This window comes from Chiloscyllium plagiosum, unplaced genomic scaffold, assembly GCF_037043375.1.
Source record: "Chiloscyllium plagiosum isolate Xiang-an unplaced genomic scaffold, Cpla_swu_hap1 HiC_scaffold_7, whole genome shotgun sequence".
NCBI classification, from domain to species: domain Eukaryota; kingdom Metazoa; phylum Chordata; class Chondrichthyes; order Orectolobiformes; family Hemiscylliidae; genus Chiloscyllium; species Chiloscyllium plagiosum.
The window spans coordinates 106,577,439-106,602,929 of NW_028270145.1; the positions used below are offsets into that span (position 1 = coordinate 106,577,439).

Consider the following 25,491-nt stretch of genomic DNA (forward strand, 5'->3'; position numbering starts at 1 on the left):
TTGAAATGGCTTGTGGATGGACTCCAGGGTCACTTTATCCCTGGAAAACAGATACTGTTTAAAATGCTCTTGGGCAAAGACCATAGCCAGGCACTTTTTCTCAATCTGAGCATAGTGCTGTTCAGCCTGTGTTAACATCCTGGATGCAAATACAACTGGCTATCTTTGAAGCATAAGGGTTGCCTTAAGTCCTGCCTCGTTGGCACCCACACTGCAAGGTGCCTTGACCACTGATATCAGAGTACCTCCACAGTTGCATACTGATGGCACGCACTGCCTGAGAGGATGGGAGAGGCAAGGTACCCATGCAACATTGAAGAAGCATCAGGGTGAGTGCTCAAAATGCCAACGCAAAGTAGGCTATGGGCGAAGTGTAGGTAAATGGGCATAGTGTAGCTTGGTGTTTGCTGGTTGATATAGACATGGTGGGCCGAAGGGCCTGCTTCTGTGCTGCATGACTTGATAACCCTACTCCATGCCGAGTTGTCCTCAGCATTGAGCATGCATAGAGGTTCACATACTGATCAAAAATTAAGCAAGAACTTTGCTGAAAAGTTCACAAATTAAACAAATCATGCTTCCACACCTCTTGCATCTCACTGCGAGTTCTCACCTTACCAGGATCTGGGTGATGTCTTTGAACAATCAGTACATTATGCCACAAATTACCCCCTATTTAGGCCGAATGGGTTGCTCTAAACGTTCAGGTGAGGTAAAATATTCATGCGACACAGACCGTGGGGCCTTGTCTTATGCTCTCCTCGTATTCAGAAAACAGCAGCGACACTTCCTCAAAAAACAATTGGGGACATAGGCTAGAGCTATTAAAGCAAACTGCCAAAGCAATTACTGGTTTTCTGACAAATACAATCCCTCCATCTCCACTCACAACAGATTAGTCACAGCCTGAGCTCTATCAGATTGTTTTGACAAAAAAACAGAATGTGCTTTGGTCTTTTTGCGGTTGTTCACCTCAAAGATAAAGATAAAGGAGACACGTGCCCTAAGACTTTCTGTTTATAAGATAGGCAAGGAGTGTGGGAGAAGGGGTTGGTAGGGGTGGAGGGTGTAAATGAATTCTTGCTGCTTGCGTTCGCATACACAAAGCCTTAGCTTCAGTGTCTTACCTCAGTGTAATTGGGATATTAATGCAGGCTTTCCTCACTGTTTTCACGGATTCAATACTGCAATCTCCATTTAATCAGAACTCCGTGCGTGAAGAAGCTTTGCAGTTTATAGGTTTGGAAACTGGGATTTGCAAGTGGAGCAAAAATAGATTTTAGCTTTCGGTTCGGTGAAGGTGACTGGTTTCTTTTAATAAAGGTCAGAAAGTCATTTTGAACAGCGAACTGAAGAAAGCTTTTTCAAGCAAGCATGGGGAGGAAACAGGCCAGTGGTTTTATCGCTAGACTGTAAATCCAGGAAATGTTACGGGAACCCAGGTTCAAATCCTGCTACAGCAGATGGTGTAAATTAAACTCAGTAAAATCTGGAAATAAGAAAGTCTAATGATGACCCTGAATCCATTGCTGGGCAAAACCCATCTGGTTCACTAATGACCTTTCGGGAACGAAATCTGTATTCCTTACCTGGTCTGGCCTACATATGACTCCAGACCCACAGCCAATGTGGTTGACTCTTAACTGCCTTTTGGGTAATTAGGGATCAGTCATAAATGCTGGCTTAGCCAGTGACACCCTCATCTTGTGAATGAATAAAGAAAATTAAATGACTGAAGATTAATAATGCAATCAGCTCGATAGAAGATCAATGATTTTAAAATAGAGAAACAAAAGGCTGATGCCAGTAGCAGCTTACGTTCAGAGGAAGAGGGGACTTTTTGTTTTAGATTTGTAGAAGTTTCCAGATTTCTGAGAAATTGTAGAAATCCTAGAATCCCTAAAGTTTGGAAGCAAGTGATTCAGCCCAGCAAGTCCATACTGACCCTCCAAGGGCATCCCACACAGAACCAACCCTTTTGGCAATAATCCTGCATTTCCCATGGTCAATCCACCTGACCTGCACATCTTTGGACTGTGGGAGGAAACCAGAGCATCTGGAGGAAACCCACGCAGACACGGGGAGAATGTGCAAACTCCACACAGACAGTCGCCCGAGGCTGGAATCAAATCCAGGTCCCTGATACTATTAGGCAGCACTGAGCCAGCATGTTACCCTAATATTTGTCAGAGTTGGAAAAACATATTCAGGCCATCAGAGCTGGAAAGAAATCTCTGACCATCAGAACTGAAAAGGAATCTTAAGTTGTTTCAGCAGTCTAAGGAAAGGGGCTAAAAAGAGTCATTTGAGCAATGAATTGAAAAGTTATTATAGTAGTGATACCTCTATGGGATTGAGTGACTGGTAATGGTATTGATGCTTACGTTGTGATCTTTCTAAATTGCCATAAATAAATAACTTAGTTTTCCCTTCTGCATAATAAACTTGTGTCATTTTGTTCAAAGAACACTGGCAGCCTTGCCTGAATATGTCCAGCCACTGGCCAGCACAGGATCCAAACTGCAAAATTACAATTTATGGTCTATCAAGTCAGTTTTCACTCTGAAATCCGATTTGTCCACAATTACCATTAGCTGGGATTTAAAAACTTGAGCTTATTTTTTGGCAGGCTTTGCTTAAAGGTGAACTTCCGTCTTGATAGATATGTAGAGTACAGAATGGATCCCATCAGCCTGATAGCTCAATTTGATACCTATTTAAAACAGTAACCATTGCATGTCAGTCTCCCCAAATTTCTGAATTGATCACAGATTAAGTGGACTATTCTATTATTGTCTTGTAGCCGGCACGGTGGCACTGCTGCCTCACAGCGCCAGAGATCCGGGTTCAATTCCCGCTTCAGGCGACTGACTGTGTGGAGTTTGCACGTTCTCTCCGTGTCTGCGTGGGTTTCCTCTGCGTGCTCCGGTTTCCTCCCACAGTCCAAAAATGTGCAGGTTAGGTGAATTGGCCATGCTAAATTGCCCGTAGAGTTAGGTGAAGGGGTAAATGTAGGGGAGTGGGTCTGGGTGGGTTGCGCTTCAGAGGGTCGGTGTGGGCTTGTTGGGCCGAAGGGCCTGTTTCCACACTGTAAGTAATCTAATCTAATCTTATAGCAAACTATTCCCACAATCCCAGTCTCTTCCCAACATGCCACACAAACCCAGAAAAATCCCATTGGCATGCACCCTACCTGTTAATCTGAACCCAAAACTAATCCCAATATTCTATCCTGTTCAGAAGGATAATGAGGCTTGGTTAAGAGCCCAGACCCTGCTGAAACACCTGAGTCCCTGTTTGATTGACAGCTGAGGCTGTCTGATCTGGAACGATTTCACAATGTTTGCTTACAAAACCCAAAGTGATATCAAGTGTCTTGTGGTTTCAAGTATTGAAAGTGTACGAAGTCTGGATGACAGACATTTTAATTCCCATGTAGTGAATAGTATTGGTTTTAAACGCGTGGTTTTAACGCGTGGAGTTATGAATAAGCCCCTTTTGTTGCACATCCAACTGCCAATTAAGGGTTTGTGGCTTCTGTACAGTGTAAAATGTGCTATGAGCATGAAAGTGCTATGAAAATGTGTTGCTGGAAAAGAGCAGCAGGTCAGGCAGCATCCAAGGATCAAGAGAATCGATGTTTTGGGCATGAGCCCGAAAGTGCTATGTCAAGACATGGGGGAATGAAGAGCCATTGGGCCGGAAGAAGGGGCATTCTGTAAATTCATTCATGGGATTTGGGCTGTGCTGGCTAAAGTAGCCTTTATGTCCATCCTCAATTGCTGTGAGGTCAGATAACAGGTCAGCGTGTTGCTGTGGGTCTGGAGTCACGTGTAGACCAGACAAGGATGGTAGATTCCCTTTCATGAATGACTTTGCTGAACCAGATGTGTTTTTATGACAAGTGATATGATTGCCGTTAAACCAGCATTTTCTTCCAAATGTTTATTGAACTAAAATTGCCATATCTGTCACGATAGGATTCAAACCCATGTCCCTCTGGGGTACTAGTCCAGTGACATGACCACTAAACCACTGTGGCTTGGCATGGTGGCATGATGGGCCATGGTGAGTATTTGGGGTCACACCTTGGCATGAGAGGGCCTACATGGGCCAAGCAACATGCTTGACTCTTTACTGCCCCCTGAAATGGTGGAGCATATTACTTAGCTCAAGGGAATTTAGGAATGGTCAATAAATACCGGCTTGGCCAATGATGTTCATATCCCATGAAAGAAAAAAAAAATGCAGTGTGTCAAGTTCTTATCCTGACTGTGGACAGACATACAAATTGATCAATATTTGAAGGTCACAGGACATGCTGAGAAGGCTGTTAGAAGAAGCACTAGTGGGTCAAACAGTGTTTTAAGGCCCATTGATCCCAAGTGGTTGAGCAGTCCAGTCAATCCCATTCCCAATCCCCCATCCTCACCATCCTACACATTTATTTCGTCTAATTTCATTTTAATGTCATTGACTGTTTCCCCACTAAGGTTCAGCTCATTGTTACTCATTTGGTAAGGATGTTCTTCCTCACATCCACCCTGAATCTGTCGCCCATGACCTTAAATCTGTGTCACCTAGTCATTGGACTGGGGGAAGACATAGTAGTAATATCACTGGACTAGTAATCCAGATCCTCAAATTAATGTTTAGGGGACAGGGATCTGCCAGATGATGAAATTTGACTTCAAAACAGTCTGGAATAAAAAGTCAACCAATAGCAACCATCAATTGTTGTAAAACCTTTCTGGTTCACTAATGTTGATATGAAGTTGAAAGTGTGTAATATACCTTTAAGAGTGTCGTAACAATGTCCTATAGGGAAAGAAATCAGCCACCCTTACCTGACCTGGTCTTCTTGTGACTCCAGACCCACAGCAATGTGGTGTATTCTTAACTGCCTTCTGGGCAATTAGGGATGGACAATAAATAAATAAATACTCATCTCTTAAACAACACAAAAACTAATACGGCTTTCTTTCTCTCCCTTACTAAATCACTGCTTAATTAAATCTCCTTCAATCTTTTCGCTCCAAGGAGAACAATCACAGCTTCTCTTGTAGCTGGAATTCTTTGACCCTGGAATCATTCTGAACCTGTGGGCCAGACTGGGTGAGACAGCACATTCCCTTCATTAAAGGACATGAGTCAACCAGATGGAATTTTTTTACAACAATCATCAACCATTTCATGCTCATCCTTACACTCTTAATTCTAGATTGCTTTTTTCATATTGGAAAGAATGTGAATCTAAACAGATAGAATGTTTTGGTTTCAAAATGGAAGTTGGGTGACATCCTCAACTAGGAGAAAGTGAGGACTGCAGATGGTGGAGATCAGAGTCGAAAAGTGTGGCACTGGAAAAGCACAGCAGGTCAGGCAGCATCCGAGGAGCAGGAGAATCGACATTTCAGGCATGAGTTCTTCATCACACTTTTCGACAACTGACATCCTCAGCCCCTGATGTCACAGCTTCACCGAGAAATGACACCAGCACCTTGACTGGCTGGCGCACAGGAAGGTATGGGAGACTGATGGACATTCAATAAGCACTTACACATTTGTTGTAAAGACTCCATAGATGAGGTCCTGCTCGGGAAGATAGAATGTGCTCTGCAACTCGTTGTAGTAAAATGGGATCTCCCCCGAACGCGAGCAGTTGAGCCGGGCCTTCATGAAGGTTGTCCACGTGTCCTCCAGCAGAAACCGCCCCCCGATGTCGCTCTTGCAGACACGCCCAACGCGGGAATAGACAGTCTTCCCACAGTCATGCTCCACAGCGTTCTCACGGAAGAAGAAGTAGATGAAGAGGCCAATGTCGTACGCTGAGATGAAGTTTGGTTCTGGAAAGAAAGGAGGAAGGGACAGGAATTAGTGAATGAGGGAAGGCCCCAGGAGGGAGCCCACCATCACCCCCCCACACCTCCACCCCTAACCTATGGCCTTCACTGTCCCTCCCCAAATACTACAAATGGAGCCTTCAATCACACCTTCCTGGTGAAGCAACATTTTATTTGTACTGCTTTCAACCTACTCAATTGGATTTGCTGCTCACAATAAGATCAGCAAGACCAAACGCAGACTGGGTGATTGCTCTGTACCTCAGAATGATCCTGACCTTCCAGATGCTTGCCATTTCAATAAGTCACCTTGTTCTCCTGTTAATATTTCTATTCTTCTATAATGTTCCATCGATGCATAATGCAATCTCAAGGAACAACCTCATTTTCTGCTTAGACACTTTCTAACCTCTAAGACTCAATATTGTGGAGTCACAGAGTGATACAGCACAGAAACAGGTCCTCCAGTCCAAAACATCCACGCTTATCATGTTCCCAAACTAAACTCATCCCAAAAGTCATGTGCTATTCATGTACTTATCCAAATGTCTTTTAAATGTTGTAACTACACCCGCATCTACCATTCCCTCTTGAAGTTCATTCTCTCCTACAACCTACAATTGCTCTCCTACAATCTCTTCCATCAGGCAGCTGATACAGAAATCTGAATGCATGCACCAGGAGGTTCAGGAGCAGCTTCTTCCCAGTTGTTATTAGATTGATGAATGGACTGTCTAACTTCATATTATGCTGGTCTTGTTAATGTTGATCCTGCCTAGAGCACGTCCTTTGCTATTTACCCTGCATGCCTCACTCTGTCCAAGATTTCTCAGCCAGTGATCTGTATGTCCTTGCTTACTGTGATCTGCCTGTACTGCTTGTAAACAAAGCTTTTCACTGTACTGAGGTACACATGACAATAAATCAAATCTAAATCTAAATCATTCCACACATGAACCACTCTCTGTGTAAAAGGCTTCCCCTCATGTCCTTTTTAAAATTACTTCTCTTTCCTTAAAAATATGCCCTCTAGTTTTGAACTCAGGACACTGGGGAAAAGACCTTTGCTATTCACCTTATTTATGCCCCTCATGATTTTATAAACCTCTATAAGGTCACCCTTCAACCTTCTATACTCCAGTGAAAAATGTCCCAGCATATCCAGCATCTCTTTATAACTCAAACCCTCCATTCCTGGCAACATCCTGGTAAATCTTTCTGAACCCCCTCCAGTTTAATGATATCCTTCCTACAGCAGGGTGACCAGACCCATACACAGTACTCGAAAAGTGGCCTCACCAACATCCTCCACAACCTCAACATGGCTTCCCAACTCCTCTACTCAAAGATCTGAGCAATGAAGGCATGCGTGCCAAACATCTTCTTAAAACTCTGTCTACCTGTGATGCAAATCTCAAAGAACTATGTATCTAAACCTCTAGGTCTCTTGTTCTACAACACTACTCAGGGCCCTGTCATTAACTGTATCAGCCCTGCCCTTGTTTGTTTTATCAAAATGCAATATCTCATATTTATCCAAATTAAACTCCATCTGCCAGTCCTTGGGCCATCGACCCAATCGATCAAGATCCCTTTTGTAACCTTAGATAACCTTCTTCATTGTGTCTCTGTCACCTGCAAGTTTACTATGTCTCCAAAATTCTCATCTAAACCGGTTATGTAAATGACGAACAAAAGAGGACTCTATACCAATCCCTGTGGAACATCGCTGGTCATAGGTCTCCAGTCCAAAAAACAACTCTCCACTACCGCCCTCTGTCTCCTACCATCAAGCCAATTTTGTAACCAATTCCCTGAATTCCAAGTGATCTAACTTTACTAATTAGTCGACCGTGGGGAACCTTATCAAAGGCTTTAGTAAAGTCCACGTAAATAGCGTCTACGCTCTTTCCTCAATCTTTTTGGTTACTTCCTCAAAAAACTCAATCACATTTGTGAGACATGATTTCCCTCACACAAAGCCATGCTGGCTATCCCTAATCAGTCCTTGCCTCTTCAAAAGTATGTAAGTTCTCTCCTATCACCTCTAACAACTTACCCACCAGTGATGTCACTCACAGATCAATGGTTCCCCAGGCTTCTTCTGATAGCCTTTCTTAAATAAAGATACAATGTTAGCCACCCTCCAGTCTTCTAGCATTTCACTTGTGGTTATAGATTATACAAATATTTCACCTAGGAGCACCACAATTCCTTCCCTAACTTCCTACAAGATCCTGGGATACACTTGATCAGGTCCCAGAGATTTATTCACCTTTATGTTTTCTAAGATGTCCAGCATTTCTCTCTTCTGTAAAGTGAACTGTTTTCAAAACATCAATATTTATTTCCATGAGTTCTCCATTTTTTTCTCCATAGTGAAACCTGACACAAAATATTCATTTAGCATCTCTCTCATTTCCTGAGGTTCAACACATAGATGACTGTGTTGATCTTTAAGGGGTCCTATATTCTCTTTAATTGCGCTTTTGCTCTTAATGTACTTGTAGAATCACTTTGGATTATCCTTAACCTTATGTGCCAATGTTATCTCATATTCCCTCTTTGCCTTCCTGATTTCCCTCTTAAGAACACCTCTACACACTTTACACTCTTCAAGAGATTCATTTGATCTCAATTGTCTATATCTGATATCTGATTCTCTCTTACTCTTGACTAGATCCTCAATATCTTTATTCATCCATCGGTCCCCACTCTTTCCAGACTTGGACTTCACTCTAACAGGAATGTAATGCCTCCAAACTCCCATTATCACATTTTTGAAAGCTTCCTATTTGTCAGCCTGCACCTGTAAACAGTCCACTCAATCAACTTTTGAAAGTTCTTGTCTCATACCATTAAAATTTGCTTTACTCCAGTTTAGGAGAAAGTGAGGGCTGCAGATGCTGGAGATCAGAGCTGAAAATGTGTTGCTGGAAAAGCGCAGCAGGTCAGGCAGCATCCAAGGAACAGGAGAATCGACGTTTTAGGCATAAGCCCTTCTTCAGGAAGGGCTTTCCTCATTCCTGAAGAAGGGCTCATGCCCGAAACGTCGATTCTCCTGCTCCTTGGATGCTGCCTGACCTGCTGCACTTTTCCAGCGCCACATTTTCAGCTCTGATCTCCAGTTTAGACCTTTAATTTTTATTGAAGGTTTATCCCTTTCCATAACTATTTTAAAACTATTAGAATTATGATCTAGTGTTCCCCCACTAATACTTCTGTCATTTTCCCTGCCTTATTTCCCAAGAGAAGGTCAAGTTTTGCTCCTTCTCTATTAGGTACAGTTACCTATGGATCAAGAAATTTTTCTTGAACATATTTAACAAATTCCTCAATTTCAGAAACTAATCACATGATGGTCGTTTTCCATTCTTCTCACATTTCCTCTGCTCACTCCACAGCGCATGCCTTATTCATCTTGCTCACTATACAGAGCACACATTTTCACCCAAAATCTACAACTCTTTATCTCTTCTCCATCTTTTGGGGCTCTGCAGCATTTGTTCTCTTTGCCTCTCCTCCGCAACTGCCAAAGGAATAAACATAACAATTTCCAACCCCTCGACATCAGATTTGACACAGTAACTCTCTCCAGGCTGAGTTTCTCCAGCCTTCTCTGTGTTATCATTCCAATGTTTCAGCTCAGGCCTGTTTGTGCAGGAACAGACATGGGGCTCTGGGACAGATCAAAAGATTGCAGAAACTGGTTGAAGAGCCTGAATGACGGTCTGACTGACCTGAGGCAACTTTTTTCATGCAGAGGGTGGTGCAAGTTTGGAATGAGCCATCAGGGGAAGTGGTGGAGGCTGGTCCAATGACACCATTTAAAAGGCATCTGAATGGATATATGAATAGGAAGGGTTTAGAGGGGTATGGGCCCTCTAAAATGGGACTAGATTGGTTTATATCTGATCGGCATGAACATGTTGGACCGAAGGGTCTGTTTCTGTGCTGTACATTGCCATGACTCTATAACTAATTTTTAAGGGGTAGAATTGGATGGGGTTCCAGGTTTCCCATCCCAGCCACCAGCTAAAACATCAAAGACAGTGAAGAGAGTCTGGGAACACCAGCTGCCCTGTGATTAGCTGTTAGCAGAGTGGAGGCAATACAACAGAAGCCCTTTGAGCAGGAAGTCCTGCCTCAGAGACCTGTGGCCAATCAGTAGCCATTGAGGGACTGGGGCAGGATGATATTATGGGAGGAGGATTAGGGGTCTCGTCAGTTGCCAAAATGGCAGGCGTGGGTGTGAGAGGATAAGGGGTATGGGGGAGGGGGGGGGGGGATGGAGTTGGGATTTGCAAGTTTATGGACAGCCCTCCAGCAGGCCCAAGAAGGGCTTGTTAAGGTCAGACCCAACACCCACTCCTGTCAGCCTGTAAAGACATGGTCTCTGTCAAGTCTGGTTAAATTCTGGCGACAATGGGATGAAAACCTTAGAAATATAAGAGCAGGAGGCTGCTCAACCCCTTCAAGTCTGCTTCACTGTTCCACATCTTGGCCGATGGTATGTCTCAACAACATTCATGTCCTTTGATGTCATTAATAAATAGAACTCTATTCATCTCAGTCTTCAATCTGCAAAACGATTGAGCTTCCATAGCTCTCCAGAGTAGAGAATTCCAAAGAATCCTTCACTCTCTCAGTGAACAAATTTCTCCTCATCTCAATCCCAGTGGCTGACACTTAATCAAGGACAATCCATTAAAATCTCACAAAAGCCTCAGTTGGTTCATTAATGGGCTTGCTGTTTGACACCATCTTTGCCACTGGTGGGGTCAGGGGTCGGCAGGAAGGTCACAGGAAGCTCATCTGCTGCATTCAACCAGACTGGCATCTTCCGTGGCACCTTCAAGAAAAGCTCAGATCAAGAATTGGGAACCATTAAAACCAAGGTATTGAGTTTTCTCTTGATTTATTCAAGGGATGTGAGCATTGTCCATCCCTAACTGCCCAGCGGGCATTTAAGATTCAACCACATTGCTGTCGGTCTGGAATCACACGTAGGCCAGACCTGATAAGATTTCCTTCCCTAAAGGACATTCATGAACCAGAAGGGTTTTTAACGACAATTAACAGTGGTCACCACTTGACAAGCTTTTAATCTCAGATTTACTGAATTCAAACAAACTTAACTGCTCTTTGTTTAATGATTAATGGTAGACAATGCATCAAAGCGATGGAGGGTCAGGTTGGTGACTGAGGGATGCGAAGGAAACAGTTGGCAGTTTCTTTAGCAAGGTGAGCTAAAGGTCAGCAGCCAAAGAGGGTGGTCGTAGCTGGATGCTGGTGGATTGGGAGATCAGTGGAAGGGCAGTGGGGGTACTGCTCCTAACCAGGGGTCAGTGCCCATCACTAATTGATATCAATCACCAGGCAGGATGGGTAGTGGGCAATGGGTGTGAAACTGCATGTCGATGCGTGGAGGGGGAGGTCACACATGGAGGGTAGCAGGCAGTCGTGAGACAGCTGAAAGCCCAATGAAGCAGGATGGTGGGACTGGCAAGCCTTACAGGAAGAGAGAGATCTCAGTGAGGGGGTGGGTGAAGGTGCCAGTGCGGGGCTGGGAGAGGCTATAGAAATAGGAAAGGGTGAGGAGTGTGGAGGAATTTGAAAAGAAAGACGAATTTTATTTAAATCGTGGCATCGCCTGACAAGGTGCCAAAGGTGCAGTTGGGTACTGGACTCTATCTGCTCCACCTTGGCTGGAGTAGGGGGGAATGGATCAGCTTTTCTTTGTCATTTCTACCATATACAACTGATACAGTAAAACTGAGACAGGGTTCCTCCAGGACTGAGGGTGCTACATTGACAGCACAAACTACACAATCATACACGGCATAAAGTGCTTAAGAAATGCAAATCATGCAAGTTACGGTGTAAGAGAGGAATAATAAATAATAGGCATTTTTCTAACAGCAATTCAAAGTCACGTTAATCAAATTCATCACACTTTTTCTTCAACAAAATGAATCATCACTACATTCAGTTCTCACTCATGCCCCCCTGACAGCGCTCCCCTCTGTAGAGATGCTGCCTGCAGTTCACGACGTACCGTTAAGCCACTTGGAGTTGTACTGCGCAGTTCGGAGAGGAGGTCTATTTCCCAGGCTTCGGTAGATGGCGGGGTCGCGACCTGAGAAGTCGATCACAGTGGCTGCGTACAGCTCTCCCCGGGACGTGATCACGGCAGTGGAATTGTGTCTAGGATCGTAAGGACACCTTGCCACACCATTCATCCTGTCCAGCACATGGCCCAGGTCCCCAAGCTGGAGGAAGCAATCACATGGGCACACAGTCTGAGTCACTGCAGCGTGCACATTACTTTATCCTCACTGCTTTTCCCCATCAGCTGCAAGATATGAGGAAGCTTGGCATCTGTCGCCACCGTTTTTTCAATGTTTCATCTCATTGAATCAAGCTGATTGCAAATTTCTGCTCAGCTCAAACTCAGCCTTCCCATCCCATCAGCTCTTGAACTGCTTCCTAGGTTTCTGACGTTCCCAAAGCTCAGTTTTGCCAACTCAACTTCCTGGTCTTTTTATATCCACATGCAACGCATGCAGAACACCAGCCCCTGTCCTTTATCTGAACCCCTTTCGTACTCCCACAGTACTGAGGTAGTGCTAAACACTCAGGGTTGTTGTCTTTCAGGTAAAACATTAAAACTAGGATTGAGATACCACCGTCAGCTAAAAGTCACAAAGTGCTCCTTCAGAGTGGAGAAACTCTCTTCTGTGTCCAGGTCAAAATTTCCCCCAGAAACCATATCACTAAAGAGATACAGGTCACCTTGTTACTGCTGCATTTTTTTTTTGTCAGAGTTTGGGGCTGTATTTTCATGCATCACGACTGTGGCTGCACTTCAGAGGGAATTTGATTGGTGTGAATTGATTTAGGATGGCCTGAAGTCTTGAAAGAGCTCTGTGTAAAAGCAAGTTGGGGTGGCACAGGCTGATCTGATCATCTTCAGCTCTGTTTTCCAACCTTTTCCCCCAATCCTTGCTTCTCTCACTGATTAAACATCTGTCTACCCCAGCCTTGAATGATTCAGCCTCAACAGCCCTCTGCAGTGAAGAATTTCAGAGGTTTACCACCCTCTGAGAGATGACATTTCTCCTCATCTTTATCTCCAATGTACTACCCCATATTCTGAGATGATGCCCCTGGTCCTATCCTCTCCCAAAGGGGGAAACACCCTTTTCATATCTATTCTGTCAAGTCCCCTAAGAATCCTGTATGTTCAAATCCCTCCATAATCTTGTCTTATTCCCATCCTTGTAACCCCCAACCCAACAACCCTCTGAGGGTCCAACTCCCCTCCAATTCGGGTTTTATCTGCATCACCAATTTCCTTCACCCCACTGTTGTTGGCCATGCCTTCTGATGCCTTGACAAAGATTCCCTCCCAAAACTTTCCCACCTTAGTCTACCCTTCCCATCACCCTCAAGGTGCCTTCTCTGATCTCTACTGAAAACTCTTTACCTGGCACTATGTCAATCTTAATTGGCGAGAAGCACACTTTGGGACATTTCCCCATGTTACAAATGATCGGTTTCTGTTTCACTGTTGCATTTCCACTTCCCCTTTCTCTTTCTTTCACGTACACAGCATCCCATTACATTCCAGTGCTCTTGACTTCATTATGTTGGTTGTGACACGCAACGGCAGATTTCTAATGAGTATACGTTACAAATTAAATCATGATTAATGAATATTTACACTGTGCTGGGGAAATGGAGGTCATTCTCAAAGACAGGAACAGGGAGAGTCCTTCAAGCCTGTGTGCAAGAAACACTCACATTGATATGGTGACCTCATGATGTCCCAAAGTGTGTTAGTAGCCAAAAAGGTACTTTAGAGTCTAGTATTACTTCCAGGGACACAAGGCAGCTGATTGGTGCACAGGCCACCTGAGAGGGAAATCCTAAAAACTCTTGCTTTGCAGAAGCTTATGGCTGTCTACCCTAGTATCTCGTTGTGTAGGTCAGTGTCAGATCGCATTTGATAGTCACTGCTGCGACACACCTTGGGACAGACCACAACATGAAAGGTGCTATGTAAATGCAAGTTGTGGTTGCATTGAGTAGGCTGTCTGTGTTTTTTAGGATGTTGGGAGAGGGGTAAATATCGTGTGTGAGACCACAGAAGAGGAACTCTGCTCATCTTTGAAACACTTCAACGGGACGTTTTTACATCCACCTCAGGCCCAGGCCTTTCCAAATGCCACAGGAGAAAGCAACGCAGAGAGAAATTTCATATAAAGTGGACCGGTGATGAGGCAATGTCACCGTGACATTGTTTGGCATCATCAATCACCGCTAGTCGCCATTTGCTGGCAGCTGTAAGAAGTAAAGTGACTGGGTTTGAATAATGAAATCATCTGTGATTGAATTCATCCTTTACATTGCCTCTGCCTCCACTTTAATATTCATGGCAAATATTTAAGGAACAGATGATCAATGTGACTCACTGCTCTCAGCAGTTAAGGATGTCTCCCCAAATAGGTCTTTGACTCAGGATTGCCATTAGTTGCTCGAAAGCCTAGGTCTCAAAGGAGGCCCATGGCCCAACACCGAGAAGACCATTTCTAATGATGAGTCACTTTGACTATCCATGAGAGTGTTGCCCATACTCAACTTACCCCATGCTTGCAAAGCTCAGGCCACCATGACCAACATTAGGTGCTATTATGTAATTGTACAACAATTAGTAAATAATCCTGACTGTGCTGAGGATGATACCATGCAGCAAGCAGGTGAACTTCCAGAAATTTGTGCTCATTCAGCTCAGAGCACGAAGGGTTAACATTTCAAATCTACTGAAGTTCTGAAGAAGAGCCATTTCAGACGGGAAATATTAACTCTGTTTTTCTCTCTCTCTCCACAGATGCTGCCAGTCCCGCTGAATTTCTCCAGTGCTATACTTGCTTTAGTAAAGCAGAGACCCAGGTAGTGCTCCAGGGCCCTGGGTCCAAATCCCACAGATCCAGATGGCAGAATTTAAAGAACAAAAAGTCTAGAAATACAAGTCCAATAATGACCTTGAAAACCATTGTCGACTATAAGGCCATCTTGTTAGAAAATTAGCAAATAGGAGCAGGAGTAGGCCATTTAGCCCTTTGAACCTGCTCCACCATTCAATTCAACTCGACACTCTGTTCCCACTACCAGCCAATACACATTGACCCTTTTAGCCCTAAGAATTATATCCAACTCCTTCTTGAAAACATTCAATGTTTTGGTCTCAACCGTTTTGGTCTGTAGCATCCCTATCTATCTGCCTACAGTAGTGTGGTGGATTTTTAACCGCCCTCTGAAATGGCATAACAAGGCCCTCAGTTGCAGCAAAGTGCTGAACAGTCGCATTGGAATGAAACTGGACAACAGCAAATTCAGCCCTGTCAATCTTGCAAAGTCCTAATTGTTAACATCTGGTGGTTAGTCTCAAAATTGGGAGAGTTGTCTCACACATTGTCATACTCATAGAACTTACAGAAACTCTCCTGCACATCACCATCACCTTCAGAGACAGTGGTTCAGTCAGGAGGGAGTTACCCTGCACATCCTCATCATTGACCCCATCACCACCATCTGTCCATGACGGTATCACTGAGAGTGACCACCACACATTCCTTGTGGAGCCCAACTACCACCTTGAGGATAATTTCCATTGTCTTGTCTGGTACCTGCACTGTGCTAAATGGGACCAACTTCAAAAAGATCAAGCAATTCAAACTGGGCATTCATGAGGCGCTGTGGGTCATTAGCAGCAGAACTGTACTCCAGCACAATCTGTAACCTCATGGCCCGGCATATCTGCCACCCAAGGCAGGGGATCGACTTTGGTTCGATGGAGATGCAGCCAAGAGCAGAACCACATCTATGTGAATATTAGGATTCAACCTGGTGAAGCTACAACACAGGACAATCTCACTCCTCAATGATGGAAGAGCCCAGCAAATCAGCAAAAAAGATAAGGCTGAAGCATTCGCGACAATCTTCAGCCAGAAGTATCCAGTGGATGATCCATCCTGGACTCCTCCAGAGATCCTCTGTATCATGAATTCAAGTCTTCAGCCAATTTGATTCACTCCACAAGATATCATGTGAAGGATAAAGTAAAGGCTATGGGCCCTGACAACATCCCGGCAGTAGTACTGAAGACTTGTGCTCCAGAACTTGCTGCTCCCCTAGTCAACCTCTTCCAGTACAGTTACAACACTGGCATCTACCTGACAATGTGGAAATTGCCCAGGGTATGTCCTGTACATAAAACGCAGGACAGATCTAACCTGACCAATTACCACTGATATTGTTTTTTTTAATTTCTAAATATATTCAATGAATTTAAATGTTACCAGCTGTCATTTAAGCCAGCCTCTCCAGAGCATTAGCCTGGAGTCCAGTGTCCTTATGAATCCAGTGATACTATCAGCTCTTCATCAAAAAAAGGCAGCACCTCTGACAGTGAGGCACTCACTCAGTACTGCAGATAGGAGTGGCAGCTGAAATGTTCAACTTGATCAAGACTTGGACCCTTAACTTTCTGACTCAGAGACGGAAGAGCAGACCATGAATTTTTAGATCTGTACTTGTGATGCCACAGCATACAAGGCTATGGGCCAAGTGTGGGTAAATGGGATTAGCGCAGTTTGGTGTCTGTTGTTCGGCATGGACATGCTGGGCTGAAGGGCCTGTTTCTATGCTGTATGACTCTTATGATACAGTCAAACTCATTCCCATTTTGTCTATGGTGCTGTGAATTTCTAATCTACTCAGAGCACTTAGAATATAAGATCCTTCTTCCTTCAGCATTAGCACATAAAGTATGGTCAACCCATCGCCGAATGTCACCTGGCGACAGCATCATCCTACATTAGTCTAATCACGTCAACGAGAGAGGACAGGATTTTCTGCAGTGCTGAGATTTTCCCCCTAATTGAATCACTGAATGAATGATTAAATGGGTTGTGCTGTGAGTTGTAAGTTGGCCAGTGTTGCTAATAATTCCTAGATGTTTGGTTCTTCTTTCATTTTAATAAACTATCTGAGAAGCGAGCGGAACATGCACGGTTGAGTCATTTAATTCCGTCTGTAAAAACCCATCAGATATATGAAAGACTAAACAGAAAAATCACCCCACCTGCTTCTGAATTCATTAGTGTGCAGGAAAAGCTGGCAAGATTACATTTATCATCCATTTCTTGCTGCCTCCCTGAGAGAAACAGTGATACACTCTTGAGCTGGTTCAGTCTAATGATGGTGACCCTCTTATTGTAAGGGATTTGGTGATATTGATTCAATGTCCTCAAAGAATCAATATCATGAATGATTCAATGACCATAAAGAATCAAGGATACAACTTAGAGCTGATGGCGCTCTCCCAGATAGTGTCTTCATGTCTTTCTTGATTGTACAGGTCACAACCAGAGAAAGGTTCTGTTGAATTAATCTGAATGAGTCGCTGGATCACGCAAGCCAACCTTCCATCCACTGACTCCAGCTACACTTCTCACTGCCTTGGGAAGGCAACCAACATCATTAAAGACCCTCTTACCCTGGTTAGAATCTCTTCCAATGGGCAGAAGACACAAAAGCTTAAACACACGTACTGACAGATTCAAGGACAGCTTCTTCCCCGCTGTTTTTAGACTTCTGAATGGATCTCTCAAATTTTAAATTTGATGTGGCCTCACACTCTGTGCACCTTCTCTGCAGCCGTAACATTGTATTCCTCGCTCTGTTCTATTGTCCTAGTGCACTTTGTATGGTATGATCTGCTTGTACTGAACGCAAAAACAAACGTTTTACTGTAGCTAGGTACATGTGACAATAATAAATCAAATCATATTGATGTATCCTATACGTACTACATTCTATAGCAAAATGTGTCAGTGGTGGAGAGGAATGATATTGAGCAGAGGGGCAGGAATACTAATCAAAAGAACCACTCTGTCCCGGAGGGCCCATTTGTTCAATGCAACCACAGTGAGTCGTCAGGGCTGCACCATTCTCCGCCCCTGTCCTGCACACATCTCCCGACCTGTGGGAATTATAATCTACCTCCTTTCCCAGTCTGAATTACATACGAATCCCTAATCTTTAGACTCTGCCCTCTAGTTTTGGAATCCCCAAACAGAGTTTATCCTCATCTATTCTGTCTTATCCCATCAATATCTTGAAGAGTTACCATAACTCACGATAAATAAGTTGAACCAGTCTATAAGACATCCCTGTTTCTCCAGCCCAATGCTCACATTTCTGCCGATGTCCAACATATTAGCTGCATCCCCATTTTAGCCGTGGTATGCTGTAATCCAGAAATACATATCCAGTGCAAGGGATCAAGAGAGGAAATGATGGCATGGTATTATTAAGGAATATGGGCCAGAGGCATTAGGCCACAGATGAGCCATGATCAATGGAACAGGACCAAAGGGCTGAATGGCCTACTCCTGTTCCTAGTACTCGGAATTTAGATCCCACCAGCTACCATTGTGAAATTTGAACCAATGTATCACCTTGACCTTTTGGATTCTAGCCCAGTGATATTAACGCTATGTCACCATTTCAGAAAGCTATTGAGAAGGACTCATATATGAGATTAATAAAAAAAAAATTAGAACACACGGGGCTGGGGCCGATATCCTGGCTGATATTCATGGGCAGAAGACAGAGAGTGAGAACAAATGTGTTATTCTCAGGTGGGCAGGCTATGGGTAGAAAGGGTACTGTCAGAATCAGGGCTTGAATCCTAGCTGTTCACAGTGTTTATCAGTGATTTCAGTGTGGGGAATTAAATGTAATCTTTATCATTCTGCAGATGACACAAAACCAGGTAGAAGTGGAAGTTGTGAGGAGGATACTTCACAATGATTTGGAGAGGCTGAGTGAGCAAACAATATGACAGATGGAATGGTGTGGGGAAATGGGAGGCTATCCACCTTGTGGGGTACCCTGACACGCAACTTTATGCAGTACCTTCCCAGATGGGATTGGGCATGTCGAAAGAAAATGCATGGCCAGGAGACATTAAATACCCCTGTTTGGTCAGGCCACAGCCAATGACTGATGCCCATGGAACTATTTGCCCCAGTCAGAGGTCAGTTCTCACAGAGTCATGGTGCCATAGAGTCATACAGATGTACAGCATGGAAATATACCCTTCAGTACAACTCGCCCATGCCAACCAGATATTCAAAATTAATTGTTCCATTTGCCAGCATTTGGCCCATATCCCTCTAAGCCTCCCTATTCATGTACTCATTCAGATGCCTTTCAAATGTTGTAATTGTACCGGCCTCTACTGCTTCCTCTGGCAGTTCATTCCATACACACACCACCCTCTACATGAAAAAGTTGCCTGTTAAGTCTCTTTTAAATCTTCCCCTTTCACCTTGAACCTAGGCCCTCTAGTTTTGGATTCCCCTTTGCTTGGGCAAAACATGTTGTCTGTTTATCCTATCCATGCCCCTCACGATTTTATAAACCTCTGTAAGATCACCCCTCAGCCTTTGACACTCCAGAGAAAACAGATCCAGCCTGTTCAGCCTCTCCTATAGCTCAAACCCTCCAGCCCTGGCAACATCCTTCAACTTTTTCACACAGAGGGTAGTACGGGTATGGAATGAGCTGCCAGAGGAAGTGATGGAGGCTGGTACAATTGCAACATTTAAGAGGCATTTGGATGGGTATATGAATAGGAAGGGTTTGGAGGGATATGGGCCGGGTCCTGGCAGGTAGGACTAGATTGGGTTGGGATATCTGGTCGACATGGACGGGTTGGACCGAAGGGTCTGTTTCCATGCTGTACATCTCTATGACTCTATCCTTGTAAATCTTTTCCGAACCTTTTCAAGTTTCACAACATCTTTCCGATAGCAGGGAGAGCAAAAATGGCCTAAACGATGTCCTGTACAGTCCCAACATGACCTCCCAACTTCTACACTCAATGCAGCGACCAATAAAGAAAAAGAAAGAGAAAAGTTGAAAAAAATCAGAAAATAGCATTTCTGAATTGGTCATTAGAACAGCAAAGGAGCATTTTGTTTCAAGTGGTACGAAGGAAAGCATTTCACCTGTCGGGATATGCAGGTCGGAGAAAACGCATTTGTTCCACATGCAAATATGTTCTTCCCGTTAATGAGCAGCACACGAATATAATTCTGACACTCGACCTGGAACAAGAGACAAATGATATGAGAGCTGTGTTTGACATCAATCTTGCGTTAATGAGGCATCTTACCTCGTGTTGGGCTACCCTTGACGATCCTGCAGTTAATCAAATACAGTGGAAATGTAGGAGTTTGGAAGATTTGGAAATGTTAACTCTGTTTTTCTCTGCACAGATGCTGCCAGACCTGCTGAGTTTCCTCAGCACCCTCTGTCTTTATCCCACTTGAATTGTTATAAAGCAGGAATCATCACAGTCAATTTGTGTACTGTAAGCTCCCAGTACAAGCAATCTGATAATGACCATGTCGTCTGTTTTTAAATGTGGACGGTTCAATAGTGGCAGTTCCTCTTTGAAATAGTGGCCGTGGGACATTTTACATCCACCTTGACAGGACAGATAAGTCCTTGGATTAATAGTTCATCAGAAAGACAGCAACACTGACAATGCAGCAACCCCCCACCCCCCCCCCCCCCCCCCCCCACCCCCACCCTCTTCTACACTGGTGCATTTTTAACCTCGCCTTCAGTGCTGAGGAGGATAAAGCAGAACTCAAACCGAGAAATGTCTGACTCCTGGTTGACATGGCGGAGGGAGATGAGGGATGACAAATAAGGTCAGACAGGTTCTGGCTGAGGACCTTTAAGATGGCACAGCAAGGTGGCAGGGCTAGCATTTAGATGAGATCAAATGGGCTGCACACCCAGCTTGTAATTAGTGCGGTGGGACCCACTAATCAAACTCATTGGATAAAGTACATTATAATTTCCCAAACTTTATTGACCATGTAAATTTGACGTGATGTGCAAATGAAGCGATGGTGATGTAGGAAGAAACTTTTTCATCACCTGAGTTGTTTGGGTCTGGAATGCGCTGCCTGGAAATGCGGAGGTTGAATAGAGGCATTCGAGAATGGGATCGGCTGATGAGATGGATATGGGCAAAAGGCTGGTGATTGACATTAGGGAATAGAACTGGTACAAGTACGATGGACTGAATGGCCTCTTTCTGCACCATAACCATTCTGCGATCACTCTCCAAACTGGTGCCCAAATGCACAACCAAATAAATCGGGTTTTATGAAAAGCATTTCACAAAGACTCAAATTCAGTTCAAGAGAAAACCACTGGAAAGCGCCAAATTAAGCTGTGGCTTTGCAAATATTGAGAGAAAACTGAAAAAGGCTCAAATCCAGCAATAGCACAGTGGGGCATCATTAAATTACACAGTAACTGCGTTGCGACGATAGTTTATAAATTTACCTCAGTCTTTCCTTTGCTCTGACAAGCTATCCGAGTGTCTTCCTCTGGTCCCCATTCTATTGCCTGAGAAAAGACAACATACAGGTCACATGACATGCTCCAACTGCTAAGAGCTCGGTTGTAAGGATTGTCATGGGAGGGAGATAGGAAGAAGGACAGGGTGGGAAAAGAAGGGAGAGGTGGGAGGTGGACAGAGAAAGGGAAGGGGAGACAGTGTTAATAGGAGAAGGGATGAAACTGTGTGGGGTTTGAGGGGGGTGGAGGAGGGGAGAGGCCAGAGAGAGAGAGGAAACAGCAGGAAGGCATGTGGGAATAAGAGAGGGATGAGGGCCAGAAGGCAGATGACTAGGTCGGAGGGTGGGGGGGGGGGGGAAGTGGCAGGGGAGGCTATTAAGGTGGAAAGGGGCAAAAGAGGGGAAAGGCAGGAAGAGGGGTGGATGAGGGAATAAAAAAGAAGTGGGGCAAAGGGGAAGGTAATTGTGAATGGAAGGAAGAACCAATGGACAGGAAATTAGGGGAAATGGCAGGAAAGGGTGGAAAGGGCAAAGGGGTCAAAGGTTAGCATTTTAATTTTAATTGAAGATCTTCACTCATGCACAACATTTGAGGAGAGTCCATGAATAAGATGTTTGGCTAACTTGCTGTATGAACAGCAACGGGTAAAGTAATCCTTTGAAAACACTTGATAATCAGTAAGTCAACGAGGGAAAGGTTATCATTTCAACATAAATGTGATATCTGCTCACTGCTCACTCCATCACCAAGCAATGACTTAGCCACTCACCCACTCCCAGCTAATTTTTATTTGAGGGTAAACCTTAATTGTCTTCGAGAAATCCGACCTCATGTAGCGCGTACCGTACGGTTCCTATCGTGAGGGCCCACAGATTAATCAATTAATCATTCAGAACAGAGCCCAACAATATCCATATTCCAACTGGGAACACTGGACAGTGATCACGAGCAGGAACTCCCAGGTAGTTGCTGCATTCCCTCAGACACTGAAAGGGACAAACAGTTTCCCGAAAGACACTCTTCATTCAACCGTTACATTGCTTACTAAAGACTTCATGAAGCTTGTCCTGATCACCAGGGATTGAATCGTACAGCATAGAATTTGTGGGTGGCACGGTGGCACAGTGGTTAGCACTGCTGCCTCTCAGCGCCAGAGACCCGGGTTCAATTCCCGCCTCAGGCGACTGTCTGTGTGGAGTTTGCACGTTCTCCCCGTGTCTGCGTGGGTTTCCTCCGGGTGCTCCGGTTTCCTCCCACAATCCAAAGATGTGCAGGTCAGGTGAATTGGCCATGGTAAATTGCCCGTAGTGTTAGGTAAGGGGTAGATGTAGGGGTATGGGTGGGTTGCGCTTCGGCGGGTCGGTGTGGACTTGTTGGGCCGAAGGGCCTGTTTCCACACTGTAATGTAATGTAATCTAATCTAATCTAGAATGAAACCCATTTGGCCCATTGAGCCTCTGCTATCTCTTCGTAACAGCTATCCAAATAATCCCATTCCCCTGTTCTTCTTGCACTGACCTGCAAAGAAATTCCCCCGTCTTGTAGTGATCCTGTTACGCACAAGTGGTGGAGCATATGAACTGGGGGCCGGAATAGGCCATTCAGCCCCTCAGGTCTACTACACTATTCAATAAGATCATGGTTGATCAGAAAAATGGGGAGCATTCCAAGAGTACATGGGAGGAGGTGGGGGGGGGGTGGTGGTGTGGTGGTGGGGGGTTAGCTAAGTGCCAATTGACTATAAGATCTTAAGAAATAAGAAGGATTGGATGTATATGTACATAAGTCATTAAAAGAGGGTGTGGACCAAGGGCAGACAGAAGGGATTCGTTTAATTTGGCATCATGTTCAGCACAACATTGTGGGCTGAAGGGCCTGTTCCTGTGCTGTACTGTTCTATGTTCTATAAGAAGTAGGACAAGTGGAGAGAGCAATGAATGAAGCATACAGTATTCTGAGTTTACTCAAATAGAGGACATGAACAAGGAGGTGATGCTGACCGAGAATAAGATACTTGTTCGACCTCATCTAGTCTGTGCCTAGGAATGGGGGTAAGCCATTTGGCCCTTTGAGCCTGCTCTTTCACTCAGTAGGATCATAGTTCATCTGACATTCCTCGCATCCACTTCCCTGCCTCTTCCCCGTAGCCCCCGATTTCCCCACTTATCAGGACTCTATCTGTCTTAGCCTTAAATATACCCAAGGGCTCAGACCCCACAGCTCTCTGCAGCAAGAGCAGGGTTCACTCTTCATTCTGGCTGGAGGGTGTGGACTCAGGCCTTGCCTCCTTGATAGGGACACTGGCAGCATCAGTCAAACAGCACGAGGTGAAGGAGGTTTGCGAGTCTGTGGCTACGCTTCCCACCCTCCTTCCTGAATGTTAAAGCAGGTTTACCTGAAACTAAACAAAGCACCTCCCACAATGAAGACAGGCAGGTCTAATCCACATTTCTCTGCTATTTCCATCCTGGGAAGTTTCTGTTAAATTCCGATCCCCTCTAGTAGAGTCGCGGCGGGGGTGAGTGACACGTGACCAGCCTGTGATGGGCAATTTGGTGATTCTCTCTGACTATTTATCTGCTGGGGTTTTGGCTTCTCATTGTCAGAGCACATGGGCAGGCAAAAGGAATTCAAAGTGGGCATCAATAAACAAAGCCTACAGAGCTGGGGAGCAGAGGTTAGGTCTGTCCAATGTGCTGAATTAGCAGCAAGAACCCCAGCTCCCCGACTGGGGGGTGGGGGCTGGGTCTCAGAACAGGTCACGAAGTGAATGGGCAGTCAGGGGTATTGAAACGTGAAAGGAAAGGCAAAACAAAAGTGTTTGTCTCTGGTTTCCCTGACAACTCCATTCAAACGTGAACAAAGCACTCCAAAAACTGCCTGGTATATTACAGCAGCCCCACTGGACACTCCGGAATCTAGAGGCAATTGCAGGAAACGTGAAGGGAACAGTGGAGGATGGGCGAAAGTGAGAGGGAGGTGGGGTGGTGGGGGGGGGGGGGGTCACATGAGTGGGAAGAGGGGCATGGGAGAAGGGCATAAGCATTTTCGAATGCGAGCGAGATAGTGGCGAAGTGGGTCAGATAGCTATACAGCACAGAAACAAACCCTTTGGTCCAATGAATCCCTGCCCACCCATAATCCCAAATGGTGACTCGGCGGTTAGCACTGCTACCTCACAGCACCAAGGACCTGGGTTCGATTCCAGCCTCAGGCAATTGTCTTTGTGGAGTTTGCATGTTCTCCCCATGTCTGCGTGGATTTCCTTCATGTGCTCCAGTTTCCTCCCACAGTCAAAAGATTTGCAGGTTAGGTGAATAGGGAATTCCTGATAAAGGGCTTTTGCCCGAAACATCGATTTTCCTGCTCCTCGGATGCTGCCTGACCTGCTGTGCTTTTCCAGCACCACTCTAATCCAGACTCTGATTTCCAGCATCTGCAGGCCTCACTTTTGCCTAGGTGAATCGGCCAAGCTAAATCGCCCACAGTGTTCAGGCATGTATAGGTTAGGTGCATTAGTTAGGAGAAATGTAGAGTAATAGGGGAGGGGAAAGGGTTTGGGTGAGGGTCAGTGTGGACTTGTTAGGTCAAATGGCCTGTTTCTGCACTGCAGGGACTCATGAAAACTAGTTGCACCTGTCCCATGTCTCTCCAAATTTGTATTATTCATGTGCTTATCCAAATGTCTTTTACATGTCTGCGTGGAGTTTGCACATTCTCCCCGTGTCTGCATGGGTTTCCTCCGGATGCTCCGGTTTTCTCCCACAGTCCAAAGATGTGTAGGTTAGGTCAACTGGCCATGCTAAATTTCCCCATAGGGATTTGTAGGTTAGGTGCTTTAGTCAGGGGCAAATATAGGGTAGGAGAATGACTCTGGGTAGGTTGCTCTTTGGAGATTCAGTGTGGACTTGTTGGGTGGATAGGCCTATTTCCACACTGTAGGGATTCTAATAGAACTAATAGAATAAATGTTATAACTGTACCTGCATCCATTGCTTCTCCAAACACGAACTACCCTCTGTGTAATAAAATTGCTCTCATGTCTTTTTTAAATCTTTCTCCCCTCTCACATTAAAAAACAGCCCTCCTTGTCTTGAAAGCCCCCACTTGCAGGAAAAGACTCCTGTCTTTAACCTTATCTATCCCCCTCATGATCTTATACACCTCTCACGTTATGTCTCAACCTCCTACA

The 25,491-nt window shown here is 44.7% G+C and overlaps 1 protein-coding gene across 3 annotated transcripts in view; it reads right to left on the reverse strand.

Annotated features, from left to right (window-relative positions):
* sema5ba (sema domain, seven thrombospondin repeats (type 1 and type 1-like), transmembrane domain (TM) and short cytoplasmic domain, (semaphorin) 5Ba) overlaps positions 1–25,491 on the reverse strand; it is a 324,529-nt gene that overhangs the window by 126,845 nt on the left and 172,193 nt on the right. For all 3 annotated transcript variants that reach the window (XM_087989341.1, XM_087989339.1, XM_087989340.1), the window contains exons 6-9: positions 21,285–21,347; positions 19,928–20,026; positions 11,902–12,115; positions 5,561–5,846 (exon numbers count right to left, since the gene is read on the reverse strand). In XM_087989341.1, the coding sequence (XP_087845467.1) occupies positions 5,561–5,846; positions 11,902–12,115; positions 19,928–20,026; positions 21,285–21,347 (662 nt within the window). The remainder of the gene's footprint in view (positions 1–5,560; positions 5,847–11,901; positions 12,116–19,927; positions 20,027–21,284; positions 21,348–25,491) is intronic.